General features: G+C 40.3%; 1 protein-coding gene across 1 annotated transcript in view; it reads left to right on the forward strand.

Moving 5' to 3' along the window:
• The window catches only part of POLQ (DNA polymerase theta), a 53304-nt gene extending 32642 nt beyond the window's left edge, over positions 1–20662 (forward strand). Inside the window, exons 19-30 of the mRNA XM_035314737.1 lie at positions 1365–1605; positions 2711–2904; positions 4545–4682; positions 5691–5865; positions 6358–6484; positions 8441–8559; positions 9431–9615; positions 9967–10078; positions 11698–11822; positions 13253–13406; positions 15092–15207; positions 20167–20662. Of these exons, the coding sequence (XP_035170628.1) occupies positions 1365–1605; positions 2711–2904; positions 4545–4682; positions 5691–5865; positions 6358–6484; positions 8441–8559; positions 9431–9615; positions 9967–10078; positions 11698–11822; positions 13253–13406; positions 15092–15207; positions 20167–20280 (1800 nt within the window). The 3' untranslated portion in view covers positions 20281–20662. The remainder of the gene's footprint in view (positions 1–1364; positions 1606–2710; positions 2905–4544; positions 4683–5690; positions 5866–6357; positions 6485–8440; positions 8560–9430; positions 9616–9966; positions 10079–11697; positions 11823–13252; positions 13407–15091; positions 15208–20166) is intronic.
• Positions 20663–24913: the final 4251 nt, after the last annotated feature.

Below are 24913 nucleotides of genomic sequence, written 5' to 3' on the forward strand. Positions count from 1 at the left end.
GGGAGGGGGTTTAGGGAAATTTTCTTCCAGTAGAAAATCTAGAACAGTTTTTAGAGGAGACTTCTTGTACTGTGTGTGTTCATGGTGCCTGCAAGAGAAACAGGGCAGACTCAGTGATATGTTAACTCATTATTCTTTCATGCCTGAGTACTTAAGTGGGAAGGATGAGTGTAAATGCCTGGATGGGCATGAACTCTTGGCTTGTTGCTTATAAGAAGCTACCAACTGAAATGGCAGAAGGGCTTCTGGACAGATGATTGAATCTGAGAGCAGAAGACTTTGTCACTAAAGGATTTACCTGCAATTTGTATGTACCACTTTGCTACTACTATTTTCTCAAAACAAAACAAAATTTACATGTAATTTCAAAAGGTATGGGTACCACCTGTAATTCAAATGAAACTCTAGAAAGAGGCAAAAGGACCTTCTTGTCTTTGACAGAAAAAGCTCTACGCATAGAATTTTCTGTTTTTGATTTTTACAACTTACATCACATGTAGGCTGAATACCACGATGGCAATATTGAGGTCTGCAGGTAAGTAGCAAAGCAACAGAAGGACAAACTTAGCTTTTCGTACTGAAATCTAGTTTTAGGATGAAAATGAAGAGCAATAAAAGTAGCACCTTTCCCCATGCTGTTCCATGTATGACAAGAAGTCATACTCATATTTGTTAAATTTAGTGATGCAGTGAATATATACATACATACACATTCACACCTCCACATCCCCCACATACCCCTACCTATATATGTGTTTTTTACCTTCTGCTTGTGTGGCAGAGACAATGTAGAAGCCTGTGCTTCATCCTATTTTGACACAACAAATTGAAATATAGCTATGAGTGAAATTGCTTTGAAGACAGTGGGAGGTAGGAGGCTTACTGAGAATAAAATTTGCCATGCACTATTCTTGCTACTAGTGCTGATATGCAGAAAATAGGAGAGCTCAGCTTGACTCGTATTCTAGATCACCAGTAAATCTTGATTTTTACAAAGTCAGTTTTCAGAGTAAACACGTTTTGATCCTGTCATATTTAATCCCTTTTAAGTTAGGATTTAATAAGTTAAAAAATGAAGGACAGCATTTTTAAATGTGTTAGGTTGACAAAGGGTATGATTTTCAAATGTGTAGAATTAACTTTCAGGTAAAATGAAACTTTTCATTGACTTACGCCATCTTAAAGCTAAAAATCATGTAGCATTTAGCTAAAATCATGTAACTTTTCCACAGATTCTTCCAGTCTGCCAGACAAATCAGGAAAAATGATCTGCAGTATAAACTTGCATTAACCCCCAGTCAAATATTAATATCGTATTACAATTAAAATGGAAAAACGGTCTCATGGAGGTCTCTCTTTTTAAGGTTGCATGTTGGCTGCTTGATTCTGGCTCTAAGGAACGTACACTTCACAGCATGGTAACTACATTTCTACCCAATGAGCTACCTCTGCTGGAAGGGGTTGGCACTGGCCAGGGAGTGCAAAGCCTGGGGCTTAGTGCCAGTAGAGATCATTCAGGGCGGTACAGAGCAGCAATAGAATCTGTGCTCATCTTCAACGTCATGAACCAACTCCATGATGAATTACAGAAGCAAAATCTGACAGGTAAAGAGAGCTCCTCCACTTGAGGGCAAAGACAGACGGTAAGGGTAGCTATGCTACCATAAACTGAATGATCAGTGGAGAAGAGGGGAGGCTTGGGAGTTCTTATCTAAGTGTATTCTGTAGTAAGATGTAGATCTTTTAAAAGAAAGGAGGAATACTCCTTTGGAAAAAATCTGTTTTGTCAAAAAATCAACCAAGGGAAAAATTGTGAGTTCATTATAGGATTTAAGATGATTTTGTATCCCAAATATCCACCAGTTCCACTGGTTCAGGCAGCTAACTGAGATTAAATAGACCAGAGTTTTGTTTAAAATCCTTGAATCAAACAGATCCTTACCTCCCAGGTCAGTACCCTGGTCACTATGAGGGCACTTCTGGGTTTTGAAAAACACTTTTTTTTCCTTGTCAGATACAATTTTTAAAATCCTTAGATATTCTCTGAAGGACATTTCCTGCTCTTTGGCCTGCTAATGTAGCATTCTTTCCCTTATATGCATCGTGCTCATGAAACTTTTGTGATCCTGTAATAAATGATCTGGTGCTTTGGCACTAACATTTGCTGAGTGTTTGTCCCTATTTGAAAAGAAACAAATGAAAAAAGCCCCAAACATCTACCTATTGGTAGGCTTTGTGATGTTGTTTCTGCTAAATTGCATCCAGAGACTACAAGTCAGAGATTAAAGTCTGTCCAGTCTTACTGATGTCTTTTACTTCAAGTTTACCACATAATTTATGACCGTAACAACTAAACCTTAGAACATTTTTAAATAGGAGGGTGCTGGAATGAAAGTGTATCAAGTTAGAAAGCTTTACATTAAGCACATCTGCTTAATGTAGATATCCAAGGATATGTGTATTTCTTAGGGAAAAAAAAAACAGCACATTTTTGACAGAAGTTAACTTAAATACTTTTGTGATAAATGTCTTACCATGAAATATTCCAGAAATAGAAGTATTTAAACTAAATCTATTAAAAGAACTCAGTGTGTCAGGAAGTTCAGTTTTTTAAAAGCCAAGAATTCCCCTGTTGCTTTTTTTATTAATCTGTTGCTGTTGATCTGTTTTTGATATTAAAAGGTTTTCTTGTCATTTGTACTTACTACAGATGTGTTTTCTAAAGTGGAGATGCCCAGCCATTATTGTTTGGCTCTGCTGGAGCTGAATGGCATTGGCTTTAGCACAGCAGCGTATGAAACCCAGAAACAGGTCATGCAAGCTAAACTAACTGAGATTGAGACCAAGGCGTATCAGCTGGCAGGCCACAGTTTCTCCTTGACCAGCCCTGATGACATTGCAGAGGTACATGAGGTGGGAGAAGGGTGGGAGGGAGAAGGCCTTCTCAGAAGTTACTCTCAAGATGCTTTAGCTTATATGTATATGCATATGAAGAAAGGACAAAACACAATTAACTCTTCTCAGAGTTAATTATGAGCTTCCTGCCAGCAAGGTGCTGTACATCTACTTGTTAGTGATCATTGTGATTTCTGCTAACTTCAGCAGAAATAAGGAAATTAGAAGTGAAGTGGAAATGAACGTCTGTATAGGACCTTGGCTCCTCATGGAGCATGAGATGGTCTGACAATCAAATGGCTTTTGGAATAGTTTGGATTAATGGTGCAGGACTAAACCAGCTTTGTTGGATCAGCAGTATTTTGCATACATTAGATGTGGTGTCATGTAATCTCAGTCTAAATATAGTTGTACTGAATAAGCTGAGTTGTTGCTCTTGTCCCTTCACAGGCATGAAAGAGAAGGAAAAACTGCTTTACAAGTTTAGAATGCATTACTGCTTTTTTTTTTTTTTTTAGAATCTGTCAATTTGTTTATGGAAATTATTTCTTTTTAAAAAGCCGAGGAAACAGATTTGTATTTAAATTACTGATGCTTTTATTCCTGAAGAATGTTACTTTCTGTTTCTTATCCATGCTACATGGTATCAGAGGAGTAGTTTAGAATTGCCATGAATACAGTTTTTCAGTTTGTTGATTTATTTTTGAGGTGCTATACTTGATATGGAAGTAATCAAAACTTGCAAGCAGCGATCACTAAAAGAAGTTCACAGAAATATTCCTGCTTTGTTGCAAATGCAGAAGTTTTGCTCTGTAGTATTAGTCTGAGTTAGAACTCCTGAAATAATGCTGAGCTCTAGTTTAACTCTGCTTCATGGAAAAGGGGAAGAAAAGTTTTTCTGAAATGCTCTTCTTTGAACTATGGTGCTTGTTTTTCATGCAGAAATTTTGTTAAGAATCATGTGAAGTATCATTTACAGATTAGTAGAGCTTCCCTCTTCTAATTTTGTGTCAGTAAAACTTTTATGCTACATAAATGTGTGAGGTAGAAACTTCTATTCCTTTCTGCCAGCTGTGAAATGAAATACAATAGCTGTTAAATTGTGTACAATGCTACATAGAATGAAAAATGAAGAACTGTGTTGTACATGTCAACTAGTGAGCACATACTTCATTTTCCAGCTTTTGATAATTTGTTAGAAAAACTAGCATTCTGGCTATACTATAAAAAGTATTTGTGACCACCTCCTTCTGTGCCATTTGTGTTGCACTGAAGCCTGTTCCCTACTAACACTTCTTTTTCGTCACCAATGTTCTTCCCACTTTTAGTCATCTTAACTCTTGTTTTATTCCAGTTGACTGTCAGCAGTAACCTCACTGACTGGCTGAGTTGACTATACCTTCCCTAAGAACATACCTCTGAACTTAAACTTTACGGTATTTAGGAGATGAGATTTGAGATTGCATTTTGTAGCTAATTAAAACAAGAAGGAATGACTCTGACAGCAGAGATCTTTAATCAGCTTTTTAATTACCTGAAGCATTCCTACTGTCCTTTGGCTGAAATAGGCTCTTGAAGTGCTGAGTCCCTTTTTGTGTTCTCCTGGGAGCAGCATGCAGAAACTGATTCGAAACTTTGGCCTTTTTCAGGTTTTGTTCCTGGAGCTGAAACTGCCACAAAATGGAGATGTGGCAGTTCAAAGAAACAAGAAAACTCTGGGTTACACCAGAAGAACAACTGCTAAAGGAAACATGGTTAGGTTGAGCAAGCAGTTCAGTACAACCAAGGTACAGTAAAGTCTGCTCTAGTTGAAAAGTAGTTGTAAAAGTAGCTCCCTCTTCCTTCACACATCCACTGCTTGGATACCTTGGAGTTAGATAAGCTGACTTAGATGAAAGGAAACTTATTACTGCTTTTCATCTGCCAGTTACCACTGTAAATTCAAACTGGATTCAGCCTTCTTCGTTAGCAGTTATTAACTACTCCTCCTCTTCTGAAGCCCAAGTATAGCGAGGACATAACTTCAAATAGCAGGTTTCAGTGAGAAGAGTCAGGCAGAATTTGATTTCTCAAACCAAATGTAAGACCAAAACATTTTGTAAAACCAATAGCAGAATGTTTCAACACCAGCTGAAAAGATATTTAATATCATGGAGATTAAGTACAGTATTTTTCCCACCAGTTACCACACAGTCTGTATTTTGTGCTTCAGAGAATGCTTCTTCAGAATGGTTGATCTTACAGTTTATCAAATTTAGCATTTCAAATATTGTATATATGTGAAGGTGATCAACTACTGCAGGCTAATGGGTACTCTCGTCAGACAAGTGATATTAGCAGATATATATGCTCCCCGTTTTCAGGACTCCTTAATGTGTTGTTTTCTTAGTTTCATCTTGTTCTGTGTAGTCAGTGTCTGGAAAGCAAGTATTGATTTTTGAAACTAAAGTGGCTGTGAATAAATAAGTGTGGTAGCGGTGGCAGAGCAGGGAGCAAGAGGCAAAGAGAGGATTCCTTCCTTTTGTGATGTGGAAGGCAGGGGCTGTAACTGCCTGCTACATCAAAAAAAAAATTATATCTGTGAAATGTTTGTATAACATTGTCTTTTGAAAAGAGCTCTTAGCATGCAGATAGGGGTGAACAGGGAGACAAATATGCAAGAAGATGGAGGAGAAGCATTAAGCTGGGCAAAAAGAGGAGAGGCAGGGGTTACTTTTCCTTGCAGAACTGCAAAAACTTTTTAGATAAAGCTTTTAAGGCAATTAATTATAGTTGTGCTCTTTTCTCTCCACAAGGATGTTTTGGAGAAATTAAAGACACTTCACCCGTTGCCAGGGCTCATATTAGAATGGAGGAGGATCAATAACGCCATTACTAAAGTGGTGTTTCCGCTACAGAGGGAAAAACGATTGAATTCAGTACTGGGAATGGAAAGGATATATCCAGTGTCACAGACTCACACAGCTACAGGTAAAGAAACGTGTGCAAAATTTTCCCTTGTTATTTCCTTTTGGCAGTGTTTGTATGAGGTAAAGATCAAAGAAATCAAGTCTGTGCTCTCTTTCAAAACAAATGAAAATACAGAAAGACCTCTGTCACATTAATCTGCCCTAAAAGTCTACATGTGTTAAAATACATTTTTTTTTTTTTATTCCCTGGAAGTATTATTAATTTCTTGCATATATTAGCATGTAAATCTCTGACTCTGGAACAGGTTCTGGATTTTAGGGTTTCTTATTAGTGACAAAGAAGTTCTGCAGTGGAACCACTCTGCTGAGCTGGAGCTCATTAAACCAGAATTATTTTTCCTTTTCTTCAATTTTCTCTCTTTTTTTTTTCCTTCTTTTTTTTTTTTTCCCAAAAACATCTGCTTGTTGGAGATGCAGATGTGTGTTCTCCTGTGTTAGGTTAGAGAGGCTCCTTTTGGACTCTCACTTAATTATGCCTTGCCTTCCTTCTCAGGTCGAGTAACTTTTACGGAGCCAAATATCCAGAGTGTGCCAAGAGATTTTGCGATCGAAATGCCCACTGTGGTTGAAGAAAGCCCACCTTTTCGAGCTGTTTATTGTTGTGCTGTTTCTGGCAGCAGGTAGGGAGGATCTTAGCAAAGCTTCTGTCTACTTGCCTGATCTTAATGTGGTCAAGTTGTCAAATTTCTCTCTTCTGACTTTGCCTGTGGCTGCTGTCATGTCAGTGTGGCCCATTACTTAGTGTTTCCCTTACACTTTGAGAGGAATAAATACCAGAGCATTCAGTGATGCATGAAAGACATAATACTAATAGCATATGGCTCCACATAGCCACTTGCTTTTTGTAGTTCTTCATGAAACCCTGCTGTTGTTGGATGCAAAGCCTGAGTCTAAGGAGTAACTAAACTGGTGAGAATCTGGTTTGACTTCCTAAGAGCTACACTTAAAGAGGGTGGGATATTGTGGAACGAGTAGAAGAATATTCAGATGTTCTATGCTGTGCAGCTCACTGTGTAAGGGAACATGGGTGAACATATTTTTTGTTCTTTGCTATTATTTCATTTGTGATAAAGCACCTTCTTCAGAAGCATGCAGGTAGCACCCTATTTTGACATTATTACACGCCAGTGAATAAGCAGTTGTGTGGAAGTCTAGTGAACTATCAAGGTGGATTTTTTGGCAGCTAGCTTGTGAGCCTTCATACTTGGTGGTGGTTTTCTCTCCTTTCAGTTTCTCTTCTTCTCCCACTCAGGTTCTTGTTCCACATGTTCTCTAGGAGAAGAACCAGGACTAGCCATGGAGGCAGAAGTGTCATTTTCAGAAATAGCTCTGGCAGTGCTTAGTCTTGCAGCAGTTTTGCAGGACGGTTGGAGAGTGAGCTGGGTTCCATAGAGAAGCAGCCCATCAATGGAAAGGAGTCCTTGCTGAACTTTGAGAGAAGCCTGCTTGCCTGCTTTTCAGACTGATTTTTTGGAATACATTCCCTAGTTAAACCACTGTGTTAGGAAGCTGTGCAATTACAGAGGCACAGAAATAACTTCTGGCACAAAAGGTGTCATGTAGTCCAAATCTGATAGGCCTTACAAACTTCAGTCCAAAGTGTCGTCTTTTCTTAGTAATTATCATACCTGTCTGTCTCCTTCTTTTTACTGTAAGAAGCTTCTGACCAAAGGAATGTAACTAAATTAGGTAATGATAAAAAGACCTTACTCACACAAAGGAATTGGGAACTTCTAATGGACACTGTGATTATCTGTAGTTCCTGCATGTTGTCCCTCACCTTTATTTCCTTTGAAAATGTATTTCTGTGACTGCTGTGCTATCCTTCATCTCCTTGATCCGTACCATGCCTGAAAAGGTATAAGAAGAAGAGGGAGTGCCCAAGGGAAGAGCAGGTGGTGTCTTCCATGCTTTGCTCTGCTGGATTATCATGGATCTCAAAGAGATACCTTTTTCATTCTAATAAACAAGTTGCTCAGGTCCCTGACCCAGATTTCAAGGGCCTTTCACTGGACAATTTTTTGCTCAGTCTTTAGCAAGGAAACATGCAGGGTGTTATAAGCATATCATCTTCAACTTTTGCTCTGTTTTTACAGGCATACTTTTGGTTATGCATCTCTACTTATGATGCTGGGGGGGAGTCTTTTCTGTCTCCATTAGCAATTGGTTGGAGCAGATGTTCTGCATATGAGAACAATGTTGACAGAAGAGTTGGCACTCAGGGTGGAGTGTTGAACTTTTAGGATTCCTGTAGGACTCCTTTCTTGCCTTTTTTGGAATGCTTCTGTCACAGATCTGGGGCTTTTCATCTTACCTGTTTTGGATCATAATTATCCAGATTCTGGACCAAAACCTAAATATACTAGGAATATTTACCCCTAAATCTATTCAGTCGGTAGAGGTGTACATGTGGTCTCCAATTCTTGCATGGTCAAATTAGGTATGGGTTGTCCAGCAGGGTGGAATAGAGGCTTCTATCTTGTCTTCTTTCACTGATTCTTTGTGACAAAAAAAAGATTATGTATCTTTAAGTGTTTTAAACATTGTTGAAGAAAAGTCATTTTTTGTCTCCACAGAGGTAGAAGGCATTCCAGTATTTTGTCTAATGGTGTAAATATTCAGGATGAAGACAGATCTAAAGGAAGAGGAATCCCATTTTCTGTTAGCATGCGGCATGCCTTTGTTCCCTTCCCAGGTAATAGCCAGATCCTGCTCTGTGCAAGCTACTTGTGAAGAATATAGTTAACAAAAAGTCCTAGGTCTTATGAAGAGTTAAGAAATGGTGATGGTACATAACTGAGCAGTCTCATTGGAAAACAAATGCAGTAGTTAGTGTGCTCTCAAAAATATTCGCAAGAAGACTGTAAAGAAGAACGTTTTAATTTGGTAAAGTATTCAAATGTTTTTATTCCAATGTTCACACCTTTATTAAGCTATACTTACAGAGCTCTTAATGCACAAATTGCACTCTGCTAGGATTCTTTCTATCCCAATATCTATTTTCACATTGTCTGCCCTGGCTCAGTACAAGTCTGCTGGTCTGATCTCTGTGCTAGTAGATTTCTATGCAGACACATGATCAGGTACCTCTCTGGGTATATTTGATGTATTCTAGCTGTAGGGTCTGGATGGTAAGTGGGCAGGCCTGGGCATTGGGGAAACAGTCATGAATTTGTTAGATTTTATTTCTACCACTGACTGGCACAACTTTCAGCAGGGACAGAGGCAACTTGTAAAGGTATTCACAAGAAATAGAGGCTGAAGTTGCATAGACAGGGCTGTAGGGAACTTTCAGAGCAGCAGGTGCAAGCACAGCACCTAAGAAGCTTCAGTCCTTTTCACTGTGGTTAGCCTCTGTGAGGTTAACTCCAGGAAATGAGGGGAAAGTTCTGTGGTTTATTAGTAGATGTTATATCCTCTTTGTTGTTACTACATGGACATAAATGATGGCAACAGCCAAGAAGATGTGATTTGGGCCTTCAGTTTCTGAAGGGGTGGAGAGTCATGCGGCTGGGATGTTGGAGTAATTTATAAAATAATGATCTAGCCTAATTTGTTGACTTCAGGTGGCTTAATCTTGTCTGCTGATTACTCTCAGCTTGAACTGAGGATCCTTGCTCATTTGTCTCGTGACTGTCGACTCATTGAAGCCTTGAACAGGGGTTCTGATGTCTTTAAAACCATTGCAGCAGAATGGAAGATGATTGAACCTGAAGCTGTTGGAGACAGCACCAGACAACAAGCTAAACAGGTAATTTTTAGGAAAAAAAAAAACAGTAAATTTCTTGGCAGGAAGGTTTAGTGTTCAAAGCATCAGGAGTCACAATAGTAATGGTTTTCTGTTTGAGTTTGGCTGTGACTTTTCAGTAATTGTTTTGTAAGCCCTCCCGATCCTAGCAAGTTTTAGCTGGGGCTGTCTGGGTTTTGGGGAGTAAGAGTGGAGAAAGACAGCATGAATGGCTTGGACTTGAAGCATTCTCTCTTCTTGAATGCTTGCCCTTGTTACCATACACTTGTTTTCTAGTGAATCACACTGTTTTGGCTCAGGTTTCTCTGCATGGCTCACCATATGTTTGTGGTACTTTGTACTGTCCTCTGGCAGATTTGCTATGGAATCATCTATGGAATAGGAGCGAAATCTTTAGGCGAGCAGATGGGGATTGATGAAAATGACGCTGCCAATTACATTGAATCCTTCAAATCAAGATACACAGGTTAGGATAAGGCTTTTTGGGAGCTGTTTTTTTTTTTTGGTGGTGGTGGTATTTTATTTTTTTTTTTTTTTTGGGGGGGGGGAGGGAGGGAGTTTGGCTTGCTTTTGATTTTTTAATCCCTTCACTTCATGTCTCTTCAAATCCTAAATTTGTCTCAGCACTCTGCTACTCCTATCTCTTTCAAAAAAGCTTTTCATATTGAAAAAGTCCAGTGCATGAGCAGAGCAGTTAGATTCTCCATAATGTTTTACTCTGCACTCCTGTTTTATTAATCTTTAGGATGCTGTTGTTTGGTTATTACATTTATCAGCCCTGGGAATTAATTTTAAAGCTGTCAACTTCATGAAGAAACATTTTCTTTATTAAAACAATTTCAAAGGATACGTAATATGACTTTAGATCACACTTCTTACAATATTTAAATATAACTGTTGATATCTTTTGTCTTCTGATTTCATTGACTTTTAAACTGTTTTGCTTATAACTTACATTTTTATCCACCTCCTCAGAGTAGCTCTCTCATACTTTGTAAAAAGATATTGTTGTGTTTCTAAGAAGTATGTAAGCATGTTAATTTTTAGGAAAGATAAGAGTAGAGCTACAATCAGAAAATGAATGGAGGGCAAGTGGGAGGAGACACAGCTGTAATCATAAAACTTAGAAATGAGCTGGAAGATTATGTCCTGAAGATTCAGGATTTGCTTCTTTAGGAGACAAATGCTGAGGAATGGTTTCCTATTAAGAGTGTGTTTAGTCTTCAGTAACTTCTGGATAGTCTCTCCTTCAAAGACTACTAGAAATGACTTGCTGCTTCCTCCCCCCTCAGCACACGTGCAGTCACACAAACTCTGCAATGTGCAAAGACCATATATTGTAATTTCACTTCCTATGAATTTTCACTTCTGCGTATTGCCATTGCTAAATTACCTACCTAGTGGATTGACTAATGCTGTCAGTCTTGATCTTGAATAGCTCCTTTTATGTTTTATATTTTGTAAACCTCGGAAAGTAACCATCTGAAGTTAATTTTTTCCACTTCAGTGCAGTTGTTACCTGAACTTGCAATGATAGAGATTCTTCCATGTCTCACCTTTCATTGACCTAAGTTTCTTTTTAACATCTTTGATGGACTGGCTCCTTCCCTTGCCAAGCACAGGTGGGTGAGTTTTTCATCTTAGAATTTGAAGTGACACAGCCTGAAGTCAGGCAACCTGAGGCAAGAAGAGCTCTGACTCCTGCTTTAAACTTACCCTCTTACTGCTACTTGTCTTTCCAGTGCTGTTCCAGGTCCTGACCTCTTCGTTAGCAATTGTCCATGTATGATTCTCTGTGCCTGGCCACTGTGCAGAAATGACTTCCTACCTCCTTTTGCACAGCCAGATATCCTGACACTATGCACTCTCTTCCACCTCAAAAGTCTTAATAAGTTTCCCAGCAGAGCTGAGAATAGGCTGAGTAAGTGATCGTGTGCTTTTGACCCCTTCACTGACAGGGTGTAGGAAGTGTAAAGAAATACCTTTGTGCTGCTTGGGTTTCCCAGGCTGCTTTCACTGACCTCAGTGAGGAGTCAAAATGGAACATCAGCTGTCTTAGTGAAAACTTTCTCTTTCCTTTCACAGGGATTCAGAAATTCTTGAAGGAGACGGTAAGGAGCTGCAGAAGAGACGGGTTTGTGCAGACCATCCTGGGGAGACGGAGATACCTGCCAGCTATTGGAGATCCAAATCCCTACAGTAAAGCCCACGTATGTTGAGTGCACTACTTTCCTTTTCCTTGTCGTGTTAGGTTTTTATACATATCCATAACTGTGTTTTTAGAGGGTCTACGAGCCATTTTGGTCATGACCTTCCGCTTCTGACTTAGTTCATTGTTTCCTCCGTTGTTCTCTGAATAACAAAGCTTTTGTCATGATCTGTTTGACGTGAGTCTTCTGTGACTGGGTGTGCTGCTGTCATCACTGTGCTAACCTCACTTCATAACTCCCATTTGGAACTAGAATGAGTAATTTATTGATGTAAGCAGACATGATTTTAAAAAGCCTCCGCACAGTGATGTGTTTTAACTCTTCCCACTCAGAGGTCTTTGCATGCTATACTTTTTCAGCACTTGAACAAGAAAGGGGATTTAAGGTCCTATATTTTGGGGTATTTCTTTCTTTTCTTATGTACTCTCAGAGGAAAATTGCTCTACCTTGTTAGATAAATATTTATTTAATATACACTTACGCATTGGCATTATTTTTTCTCAAGGTCGTTTTGGACACAGCTGTCATAGATGCTGTACTTCAGTAAGAGGGAATTGACTCCCTGGAGAGGTGTTGGTGCATTTCTGTGGGGAGGAGGCATTATACTTCTCAGTAGGAAGATGAATCAGGTTGTGTGGAATTAAAGAGTAGAGTGGAAGATGGAGAGGGTGGAGGAGTTTGTACTCTGAGTAGTTGAAAGGGAAACGAGATGTTTTTTTTTAAAAAAAGTTTTTTATTCTTTGCGACGATTTGACTATAATCTGAAGGATACTTCAATATGAAGCTTTGTAGATGTACCTTCTATTCAACTTTAAGAAGATTTAAAAGAATAAATCAAAGACCAGTTAATGAATTATCTTCACTTTCATTTCCGTTTCCTCATAACTTTTTGTAAACATTTCAGTTCTGATCTGAGAGGCAGAGAAGACCCTCTGAATACAGTTTTCTTGTCTCAGAAGGGGAAAGGTAGAGAGTTTTCTTGTGTGGAAAAAAAAAAGCCCTTGTGTCAAAGTGGTCTGGTGTAGTTTTGCACAGCTGTAATGATCTGGGAGTTAGGGTTTGATGCAGTATGACTGATAATTATCCATGTCTGATTGTTTTGAAGATAGGCAGAAGTGTCTCGTGGTCCTTGGGTTTGCAGTGAGATTTTTCTGCTCCTCATGAAAGTCTGTAACCACGTGTATATGCTTCTCCCTCTTCAGGCTCGTGACTTTTCAGGCTATTGCCCCTGATGCCAATACATCTCAGTCATCTGGAGAAATACTGTGCATGAATCTAGTCTAATGTTTTGCGCATATATGATAAACTCTGGAGCTTTTACTGTGCCTGTACTTGGCCAAATATTTATTATTTTTAATGAAGTATGTGTGGCATGCTGCATTATATTTATTTTTTTTGGGTGGGTTTTGAGAACAAGTGTCTTTGTTTAGGCAGAGCGTCAGGCTGTAAATACAACTGTTCAGGGATCTGCTGCAGACATTGTCAAAACAGCCACTGTGAACATTCAGAGACGCCTGGAAGCTTTCTCTTCTGTGATCAAGTCCCATGGGCACCTGGAGAGCTCATTCCAAAGAGATAAAACAGGTATATGGATCTCTTCCTTCACCCCTGAGTGAAACTTTCAGTGTTACAAATGGAAAAAAAAAATGCCCAAAAAAGCATAAGGGCTTTGGGCGGGAGACAGATTTTATTTTCTGACTGTATTAAGTCTCTGCTTAATGAGCAAATGAGTTGTAAGGAGAGAGGGAGAAACTCCAATTGTCTCAAAGATGATGTTGTAAAGGTTGGTAATTGGAGTACCTTTGTGATACAGTCTGTGATGCCACTACAGATTTGTTCAAAAGTAGGAAGGAGAAACTGAGCAGATATACTGGCTTCAAAAACAGTAAGAAGATGGAGTGGAACAACTTCTAGTTCCAAAACCATTTTTTTTGTTAGAATTAAGTCTGGCATTTGTTGAACTTTAATGTAATGAGGCTCCACAAAATTTTTATAATAAAGCATTTACCAGCATAAATTTCTTCTGGCTGCAGACAGTAAATCTGCACTTGGGTACTCATTCCCAGAGGAGTGGTATGAGGACTTTTTTTTTTTTTTGGAAAGTGTAGATGGTGATTTGTTTATCAATCATACATTTTTAGAAAGATAACATAAGGGACGGAGTTCTTATATTTTGTTGATAGTTCTTCGACCTGAAGCACGAAGCTGTCTTAATATGAAGACTCTGATTTTTAGGCATGAGAAGGAAAAATAAATAATTGTCAAACCTCTAAAAACATCAGGGAGTTTTATTTTAGAGAGGCAAGATTCAAAGGTCTGCAATGCATGGAAGGCATGTGCCTACCAGCAACGTACCTCTTCAGGAGCAGAAACTCCTGATCTTTGGCCAGGGAGAGTAGATGCATTTGTGACTCTTTTTCATCCTCTAATATTAGCCGTTTTAAAAATTTGAAAGAATTCCCTTTCAGCAAGCTGTGATGCCTTCAGCATGCTGTGTCATGTGGCTTCTTGAAGCAGCTATGTTGAGTGTGAGTTTTATGTGAGGAACTGATGGGGTGAAACCCTTCCTGTAGTTGTGAACTGGGGTCTTCCTGTTAGCTAACCTGAGAAATAAATAACATTTGAGTCTGATGCATGTGTGGTAGATTTTTGTTTGTTTTCAGCTTTTCCTATGGAACTGTTTGTTCTGTCTTATTTTTGGCAGGCAAGGTCTACCAGGATCCTGTTTCTGTCAGCTGCTTATTGCTTATTCAAAAACTGCTCTTTTTTTTTTTTTTTTTTTTTTTTTAAACTCAGGAGTAGTAGCTATAGTTTCAGATAACTGCATTTAGGAGGAGGCTACTGCCTTTTTAGACTAGCCATTAAAATTATTTTGGAAGAAAAGCAGAATCCTAATTCAATGCCAGAGAATATTATAAACCAACTTCTGATTAAACTTGACATGATTTTGTTTAAAATTTACTTTTAAAACAGATGGTTCAGGAGACATGACACTCTCTTGTTTTTGTTCTGATTCACATCTTTATAAATTAAGGCTGAAATGTTTATATCTAAAATGTTTTTCATTTAACATTTTTCCCTCAGTACAAATATTGATAGGATAGTAATGTTTTCTGTTTTTATCTTTAGGCATGGGCTTTTTCATTTTAAAGTTCCTTTTTTTTTTTTTTTTCTTCTTCTTATCATTAGGAATGTGTGAACGTTTTTTGATTACAAAAACATGCCTCTGTATAGTGATATCTAATGAACTGTGCTCTTTGTCTGTGTAGGAAGGCTATCCGGGAAGAGAAACAGAGGGATGTTACATCCCATCAGCGGAGGTTTCTTTATCCTCCAGCTCCATGATGAGCTCCTCTATGAAGTTGCAGAGGATGATGTGATCCAGGTAAAGCTGTGCAGTTGTATTTTTTTTTTGAAGCTATCTACAACATTACAATGTTTCACACAAGTCTTACTAGGATGGATTCTCTCTTGATGTGTGCTAAAAGGTCTGTGAAAGAAATGTTAAATTGGATGAAAAACTATGTCTGTATTCTTGATTACTTTATTTTCAGTCTTGAACCATTCCCATGGGTGAAGTTCATAGCTTATTTTCTAATGTATGCTTTGCTGCCTGTTAACAGCATTTCATGACTCAGTGAGTGAAATAGCTTAGTATCGTTGATAGCTGCAAGGGGAAGATTTTCTCGTGTAGAAATTCCCTGAGTTTGGAGGAATTTTTGTCTTCCTCTTTATTCTTCTGTCTTCTGTTGCCTAACTCAGTACGTGTGTCGTTACAGCTGTAGTTTGTAGTCTGTGTAGGGAAAGGAGGACTCTGTGCTTTTGGTACTGTTTCCTTTTTTCCTACGTACCCATCTTTCTGGTAAGATTGTTATGGTTAGCAGCATGCTAAAGGAAATGTGCTTAGATAAAGGAAATGGACTTAAGATACATTTCATCTGCATATGTATCTCTGTGAGCTCTTCCACTGTGTAGGCACTCCGGTGCCTTGGTATATCAGTGTCTGTGATAGCTTTCAGTAGCAAGCCTTTTAGCCTGTATGCTGGCATCTAAGTGTTTTCACAAGTCCGGAGCACAAATCCAGGAAGGCTCACAGGGTGTGCTCCCATATCTCAGGGATGGCATTCTCCCACTTTTTTTCTGCCCATACACTTTTGTAATGACAGAAGACCATTTCCTGGTGGCAAGCAATAACTTAGTCTGAGAGAGCTTTCAGTAGTAGTGACTGGTCCGAGCAATTTTTTTCAACTTTCTGAAGAACAAAGGGTTTAATACTTTTCTTCTGAATCCCAGCTCTAGATTCTGTTCATTTTGCCAACTATGATCAGACATCAGCTTCTTCAATCCAGGCAGGCTATTTCAGAGATGAAAAGGCACCTGATTTTCATTTTGTAGAAAACTGAAATCCCTCTGGAGTATAGGCTTTTACATCTTTAGATGCTAAATCCAAGTTATCATGGTGTCCCCAGCAGAACCAGATCCAAGTGAGTCCGTTTGAGTATTATTTATTTATTCTTATTTATTGTATTATATTATTTCAGTAACAGCCTTAACTTCAAGGGCAATTATTACCAGCTTCTCCAGTTTCCTTTAGATATCCTTCAGTCCATATAGATTCTCTGGGCAGTCACTTAAAACAGAGTATGTACATATTTCCCATACTTGGACTTGTGTTCCAGATTTAGCTTGCATGTTTTTCAAGGATTTTTTTTCTAGCTGAAGCAACACTGTACTTCTTACCCCTTTGTTTAGTTGTTTTTAGGGCCAGAAATTATTATTATTATTATTATTAGTGATAATACTGCCTGTTCTCCCTTTAAATGCACCATTAGAATTGTGTTATAGTGGAAAGATACAGGTTTGAAAGGATCTCTTAAATCTCTCCCTCTCAAGCCCTCACTGGAAGTAGAGCCTGAATTCATTATCCCTTTTGAACTACAATACGTGTTTTACTAAAAAGTGGGCATTTCTTGGTTTCTGTGTTGGTGAGGTTTTTTAATCTTGTTGGCACAGAAGTTTTATTGTACTGTAAGAAATGTACAAGTATTGTACTGTAAGTCAAGGGCAAGAAAGAAGACTGTGGTAATTACAGGCCCGTCAGTCTCACTTCAGTGCCTGGTAAAATTATGGAGAAAATTATTCTGGGAATTATTGAAAAACATCTGAAGGACAATGCGGTCACTGGTCACGCCAAAACGGGTTCAGGAGGGGAAGGTCCTGTTAATGAACTTAATTTCCTTTTATGACAAGATCACCCATCTAGTTGACCAAGGGAAGCCATTTGATGTAATTATTTTGGATTTCAGTAAAGCTTTCAATACTGTCTCTCACAGTATCCTTCCGGACAAAATGTGCAGGGTACAGCCAGATCAAAACATAATACAGTGGGTGAATGATAGGCTGACGGATTGGGCTCAAAGTCTTACAGTAAATGGGATTACATCAGGCTGGTGGCCAGTCACTAGTGGGGTTCTGCAGGGCCCCATTTGAAGGCCAGTTCTTTTCAATGCTTTTGTAAATGGACGCAGGGCTTGAAGGTATGCTGACTTTGCTGATGACACTACCAAACTGAGTGGAGCCATTGACTCTGTCAAAGGTAGAAAGGCCTTGCAGAGAGATCTGGAAAAATTAGAGAGCTGAGCAATCACCAGCAATATGAAGTTTAACAGGAGCAAGTGCTGGATTCTGCACCTGGGAAGGGGCAACCCTGTCTGTATGTACAGGCTGGGAGATGAGAGGCTGGAGGGCAGCCCCGCGAAGGGGGGTCTGGGGGTTTTGATCGACACCAAACTGAATATGAGCCAGCAGGGTGCCTTGGTGGCCAGGAGGGCTAACCGTATCGCAGGGAGCATCAAGCACGACATTGCTAGTTGGTCAAGGGATGGGACTGTCCTGCTCTGCTCTGCGCTGGTGCAGCCTCACCTCTAGTGCTGTGTGCAGTTTTGGGTACCACAGTATAAAAAGGACATAAAACTATTGGAGAGTATCCAATGGAGGGCTGTGAAGATGATGAAGGGTCTAGAGGGCAAGACACATGAGGAGCAGCTGAGGTCCCTCGGCTTGTTCTGCCCACACTGAGCAGGCTGAGGGGAGGCCTCATGGTGGCCTGCAGCTCCCTCAGAGGGGAGCGGAGGGGCAGGCGCTGAGCTCTGCTCTCTGGGGACAGCGACAGGACCCGAGGGAACGGCATGGGGCTGGGACAGGGGAGGGTCAGGCTGGGGGTTAGGGAAAGGTTCTGCACTGAGAGAGTGGCTGGGCACTGGAATGGGCTCCCTGAGGAAATGATCATGGCACTGAGCCTGCTGGAGTTCAAGAAGTGTATGGACAACACTGACGTATGGTCTGATTTTTGGGTGGTCCTGTGTGTAGTCAAGACTTGGACTCGACGATTCTTGTGGGTCCCCTCCAGTTTAGGATATGCTGTGATTCTGTGTATCCCTTGGGTGCAATAATGATTTGTATTCAGAAAAGTGAGTGCGGTCCCATGGTTGGTGTTGGCTGCAGCTTATTTTCAGCTGCAAAAAAGAAAACTAAAAATATCTTTCCCTATATCTAGGAATTTGTCTTCCAGTCAACATTAGTATCCTTACAAATTTTTTGTAAGATAAATAATACTAGTGATCGTTCATTTGATTTGCAGTCTATTATTGAGTCTTTTAGAAAACTAAATTGGAGTTAACACCTGTTTTTTCTTGCACTAAAGGTGTGTGGGAAAAAAAAAGGAGATAGGAGGGCTTTCATGGTCTGTGCAGAATGTCAAAGTGAAAGGGGGGAGCTTTCAGAGCTTGTCACAACAGCAAGATTGTGGTAATATTACCAAAGATGGTAGAAATTGGCTTGTAAAGGGGGCCCTGGCAAGGAGGAGTTTGCAATTTCATGTTCCTTGCTGGTAAGGTGTGCTGGGCATGTGACGGTTTTCAGAGAATCTCCCTCTGTATGGTTCGTGTGTTTCTTTTGAAAATACTGTGCCCAAAACTTAATCATGGCTGTAGCAGTTTTGGTTAGAGTGGGAAATTGATGTGTGCGTAACACAAGCAACGTTTTCTTTTTCAAACTGCATTTGTTTTATTTCTTACCACGGTATGCTTTACTTAAGCCCTGTTCAGTTTTTAATCTCTGATACCCCCCCCCCCCTTTTTTTTTTTTCCTGTTCAGACAGTTATTTTTCATCTTATTTTTGGCCAGTCGATTATTTCTATGCTAGTTTTCTATTCTGCTTCCTCCTACTCTGTACATGTCTGTACTGAATTACATCCTATTTCAAAGTATTTTTCTAGGTTATCAGGATCATCTTGAAATGTGATATATAAGGATGTAGGATTTTGGAAGACAAATCTCCCTCTACTTCCTAATGCTGTTGTAAACTTGTGCTGTGATCTTCACCACACCCCCCTCCATTCCCCTGTAAAACTTACAGAGAAATTTCTCCTTGTGGGTACCTGTGAGGGATGGGAAACCACTGAAGGGTCAGAAAGCATGAGTAGTTCCCATATTGACATGGAAGTCTCTAGCTGAGATGAGGGGTCCCTGTAATTTCAGAGCCTCTTCTTATTTTGCTGTGGAAAGGCTCATGGGATGAGTGTGGATTGAAAGATTCATTCTTATAAGCAAACAGGGCAGGCTGGACTCCATGTGGGTCTTGGGTTAGGAAGAATGTCCTTTTATACATGGCAGGTATTTACTGTCAGGGAAAAAAATCCAGTCTCTTACGATCCTAAAAGTCGCAAGCAAAAATATCTTCTGGGCCCTTAACTGTGTGCTTAAATGAATGTTTTCTTAGAAATACCTTTGGAGGGCAGCAAGCTGAAGTTGTCTCAACAAAACTGAGGGCAAACCTGAGCAGTTTCTAACACTGCATGGAGTGCAATCTGCTTTCCCAGCAGTTTGTAGTGTTTGTTTCAGAGAGCCTCTCATGCTGACATGATGAGGAGGAACACAGTTCTTTGCCTCTGGTTTATTTGTTCTGTGTGTTGCTCTCTGAACATTTCTGTTTTCAGAACAGACTCCATGAAACACTCAGAATTATGCAATTGGGTGAAAGAGGAGACTGCAGGAGTCTCAAGTATTTAATGGGAACTTACTCATGTTTTTTTTTTTTTTTTTAAAGTAATCTTAAACAATGTGGAGCCAGTCCCAACTCTGTAAAGCATAAAGTGTTGTTTTAAATACTTATGTGTTCATAAACTCTAATAAGGATTAAAATGTTCTGTTACATTCCCATCAGTGCAAATGGAAGAGCTCCAGATATCCACCCTATCTATTGACATGAAAACAGAGCGTTGACAGCTGGTGTATACTGGTCTTCTACACAACACTGCAACATCTGATGTGTGTTTTCTTACAGGTAGCTCAGATTGTCAAGCATGAGATGGAAAATGCTGTCAAACTCTCAGTAAAACTGAACGTTAAAGTGAAAATTGGACCTAGCTGGGGAGACCTGCAGGACCTGGATCTATAGACATGGAACAACTTTCTTCTATGTCGAAGACACTATGGGCTGGTCAAGGCAAGGACCACCACACTCGCGGGCAGTGACAGACCTGCTCAGGGTGCAGTTCTCCTGCTTGGATTTCTATGGACATTGTTGCAAACTGTCTTCTGAAATGGGCTGTGGAAGCTGGTATGAATTCACCAAGCCATGCCTTTCAAAGGTCAGACAGCGCTGCGAGACATGTTTACAGAACTGTGGAAATTATTATTGCTAAAAGCATACTATTTATATTAATTGTAAAATATGCTTGTTCTTGTAATTTAAAACAAAGCCCAAAGCCTAATGAATTTATAGCATATGAAATGAGCTGGATTATTTTATTAAAACAAAGCACAAAGATTATTCGGAAGTTCTTGTGTGTAATTGTGTATAGGACAAAAATGTCACGGTGTTTGTAATTAATGTTGAATTTTATAGGCATCTGCTTGGATCATTCTGTAATTAATTCTGTTGCTGATACTCAAGTGCAGAAATGGCTTTACAGCTACACTGAGCAGCTGGTGCCTGGTTGGCCTCTGACTTTTAGGAAAGTATTTTGGTGATTGACTAGTGTAATTCATCCTACTACTACCTTGCAAACTGGTCTTGGGAGGGATATTGTTTGGACTCTTATAGTTAACACAAAATCTCCAGCAAAAGCCTTCAACTTAAAGAATGAAACCCGATTTATTGGTTAAAAACTTAACTGCAATTCATACTGTAAGAAAAACATCTCAGTCTGGCTGGCTCAAGTGACAGCCTTGCCTGGTGTTTGAAGTCTGTTGTGTTAATGAGGTTTCACTGGATGGTGGGTGACCTGTGGTTCTTCAGAGACCAGTCTCGTAGGGAAGCCTCACGTTGGTAGCCTTGCTGAAAGTTGCTCAGATTTTATCCTGAGCTTTGCTACAGTGTCTCTGACTGTGTCCCTGTGGTCAGGCAGAAAGATTTTTCTGGGAGTTCAGGCTTCTCAGACTGAGCCAGTCCTGAGGCTGACTCAGATCAGCAGGCAGGATCAGGTGCTTCAAAAGAAGGGGCACGGAAGGAGCTCACAAGGAATTAACCTGCCAACGTTTGGTGTTACTCTCCTCCTGGTTTGGCTAAGCTTCATGTTGCGTGATTTTGTTTTCCTTCCAGACTGATGCATTGACATTTACAATTGCTATCCAAGCTCAGCTATTTTTATTCACTTTCATACAGTGCCTTATCCTGAATTCTATTGCTTTCATCGTATGGCCATTGTGTGTTACAAGAAAGGGGAGGACAGGTGCCTCTCGTCATCTTCTTTGTCTCTATTTACTTTATCAAGCCTTCTCTTCTGCATTTCCTTCGTAAAGTAAACAATCCAAGTTTCCATACTTGCCTACTGTGAGAAATTTTCAAGCCCTTAATTATTCTCCTTTCATTTCTGAACTTCTGCTGCATCCTTTTTAAGAAGTGTACTTTTGAAGTTTCCTTTATAACCTGATCTGAGCTGATGCATGCTTGGCTTTGAACAGCCTGATAGCATGCTCGAGCTTGTTAACTTCAAATACAGTGGTTTTAGCATTGTCATTATCCTGACATCAGAAGTATCTGGCTCTGAGGTTTCAAGAACATGGTGAATTTTAAAAGATGTTAATGGGGCCCCACACAAAAGGTCACATCCTGGACTTTGATCCACCACCTGTGTGCTGTGCAGCAAAATGGGTATGTGGTTTTGAGTCAAAGCACCAGGAGATGATGCCCTGACTACCCTTCTCAGCGCTCAGTTGACCTTTTTCCTGCTTTTATTTCTGTTTTCCTTCACTTTACATCAAGATTTCTTTGTTTCCTTCCTGCCCTCTCTATACAGTGGTTTTCTACCACGTCTGTCACCTGATAGCTGAGCTCTTTATCCACGGCATTCACTTGATAGACAGTTGTTCTTCTCTATTCTAGGCTTATTAAAGCTTTTGTTATTAACAGATCTGAGCCTCGGCACCCTGGTGTCTGACCATTTGTGTGCTCTGCCTGTAAAGATGTTGGGTTGGATTCATTATCAATTCACAAGGCCTAATGAGTTCCTGTTCCTGGATGTCATGCGGTGACACACCTGTGCTATATTTCAGGCCTCACTGGAGTTACTATAATTTGAGTTGCTTGTTCTTTGGCACACTGAAATACTTTCCTCCTGCATACTCTCTTTAGGATTTCAGAAGGATAGACCTCGTGTGTGTATTTCTCAGCAAGCTCTCTATACTGGGAGATGCTAATCAATAAAATGATTGACACAGAACTAAACTTATTTTGATAAACAAACTCAATGAATTCATTATAATTAAGCTGTGATTTGGAGCAAATGAGAAGATAAAAGGTGGCCACTGCTCTGTGAGCGAGGCAGCTGCTGTGTTTGAGTCATGATATTAGGACTGGTTCTGAGCTGTCGCCTGATTGCTGCTATTTACATTCCTTAATTCTGATTAGACTTTAACTATTAATGAGACTGAGCAGGGAAAGCAGAACAGGACTTAGGTAAGATAAGCAGAGGCACTGCTGAGAACTGTGCTGAAAATAAAACCTGTTATTTTCTGACGCTGGTAAGTGACCCAGAAAGAGATTTTCTGCTTGCATTATTTACATATTTTTGCCTTCCCACCTATACCCTGTGATGTGCCATGGCCCAGTGGTAAACTTGGCTTTTTTTCTTGCTCAGCACCAGATAAATGGCGTGCAGGTCACTCTTTGTCTTCCCGTGGCCAGGATCTGATGCCTCTGTGTGTTTGCTCTCTGTTCCTCAGGTTGTTGGTGTGTCTCCAGCCCACTTTTGCCTTTTGTTAGCTCTGCAGATTGTGCACAATAACAAGTGTGGTCTGGCAGCCCAGGAAGAAGATGGATGTACGCTGTGGAAGAGTTAGAAGCCGCATTTAGTATGGCAGCTTTGTCATGCAGCACACATGGAGTTGCTGCTGCCTACTTCTGTCTTGTGCCTGGCACTGCCTGGCTGATGCACCAGCAGGTGGGTGTCTGTCTGCCAAAAGAAATCGGGATAGGATCCACTCCTAACAGATAGCTGAGGTCACCAGGACTGCGTTGTCTTCACATAACATGGCTCCGTGTGACCCAGCTTCTCAAATGGAGAGCCCATTCCCTTAGGTTGTTGAGCAGCCTTGTTCTACTCAGTTCACATCCACTTTACTGTCAAAATGGCTCAAATTTTGATTCAAGCTACTACTGAACCCTTTTCAGTACTGGGCAGAACTTCCAGTAACTCAGTAGCAGGAACACCTGTCATCAGTATCACAGAATGGTTTGGGTTGGAAGGGACCTTAAGGATCATTTAGTTCTAACCCCCCTGCCATGATGTGTGTGCGCACCAGATACTTCTTACCCACCCACCAGACCAGGTTGCTCCAAGCCCCATCCAACCTGGCCTTGAACACTTCCAGGGATGGGGCATCTACAGCTTCTCTGGGCAACCTGTTCCAGTGCTTCACCAACCTCTGAGTAAAGAATTTCTTCCTAATATCTGATCTAAATATACCCTCTTTTAGTTTAAAACCACCCCCCCCTTGTCCTATTGTTAGTTCAATATATTGAACTTGAGTACCTCAGCCTTCTCCACATCTGTTGTTACCAGTTCTCCCTTCTTGTTTATCAGAGGGGGCACGCTCTCCTTGGCCTTTCTCTTCAGGCCAATGTACCTGTAGAATCCCTTCTCGTTATTCTTTGCATCCCTTGCCAAGCTCAGTTCCATCCGTGCCTTGGCTTTCCTGATCCTATCCCTGCATATCCAGACAGCATCCCTGTGCTCTTCCCGGGCCACTTGTCCCTGCTTCCACTGCCTGTGCATTTCCTTGTGCCTCAGTTTGACCTTGGTTTTCTGCCCTCCCTGCTTGCTTTCTTACACAAGGGGACGAAGAGTTTTTGTTCTCCAAGGAAATCATCCAGAAGTTGCCAGCTCTGTTCAGCCCCTTTGTCCCTAAGGACAGTGTTCCAAGGATCTTGGCCACTAGGTCTTCAAATAACTGGAATTTCACCCTTTGGAAGCAGTTGATGGGGCTAATTGATCATGTTGCTCATATGCGTACTGCAATCTTGTTTTGCCTTGGTCTTTTTGCCAAAGCCGTCTTTATATCGGTACCTACCAGAAGTGCTCTGTACTTTCTTGTGGCTGGACAGTGGTGGGAGAGAGAGAGGTGGGTGACAAAAGATAACAGTGATCTGATTTGTTTTAGACCTTTTCCTTTTGTCCCATTCAATTTGCATTTTATCAAGAAGAGAGTTTTTTTCCCGCCATTTCTTTCTATAAATCTGTCGCTGAAAAGAAGGAAGGTGAACTGGAAGCTCAGTAGCTTTGGCTGATGTTTTTGAGCCTCTCCTGGCAGAGCAACTGAATCATGTTGCTGGTAAGTGCCTTTTAAAAAATAGCTTGATTCTGCACTTCTGAGATTTCAGCTTGTTCGGGACTGCTTTTAACCTGCAGTGGAAGCAACACGAAGGGTACTGCCAATTGGCTAAGAAGTCCAGGTACAAGGTTAATGTTTCTGGGGATGGATGTTACAACTACGAGCTCCACGCAGTGAAGTATAAGGGTGTTATCTGGGTTCAGGTTTTGTCCCTGTTCAAGCTGGATGTGACCATCCCAGCCTCAGTGACAACTGTG

Source organism: Oxyura jamaicensis, chromosome 1 (genome assembly GCF_011077185.1).
Source record: "Oxyura jamaicensis isolate SHBP4307 breed ruddy duck chromosome 1, BPBGC_Ojam_1.0, whole genome shotgun sequence".
Lineage (NCBI taxonomy): Eukaryota > Metazoa > Chordata > Aves > Anseriformes > Anatidae > Oxyura > Oxyura jamaicensis.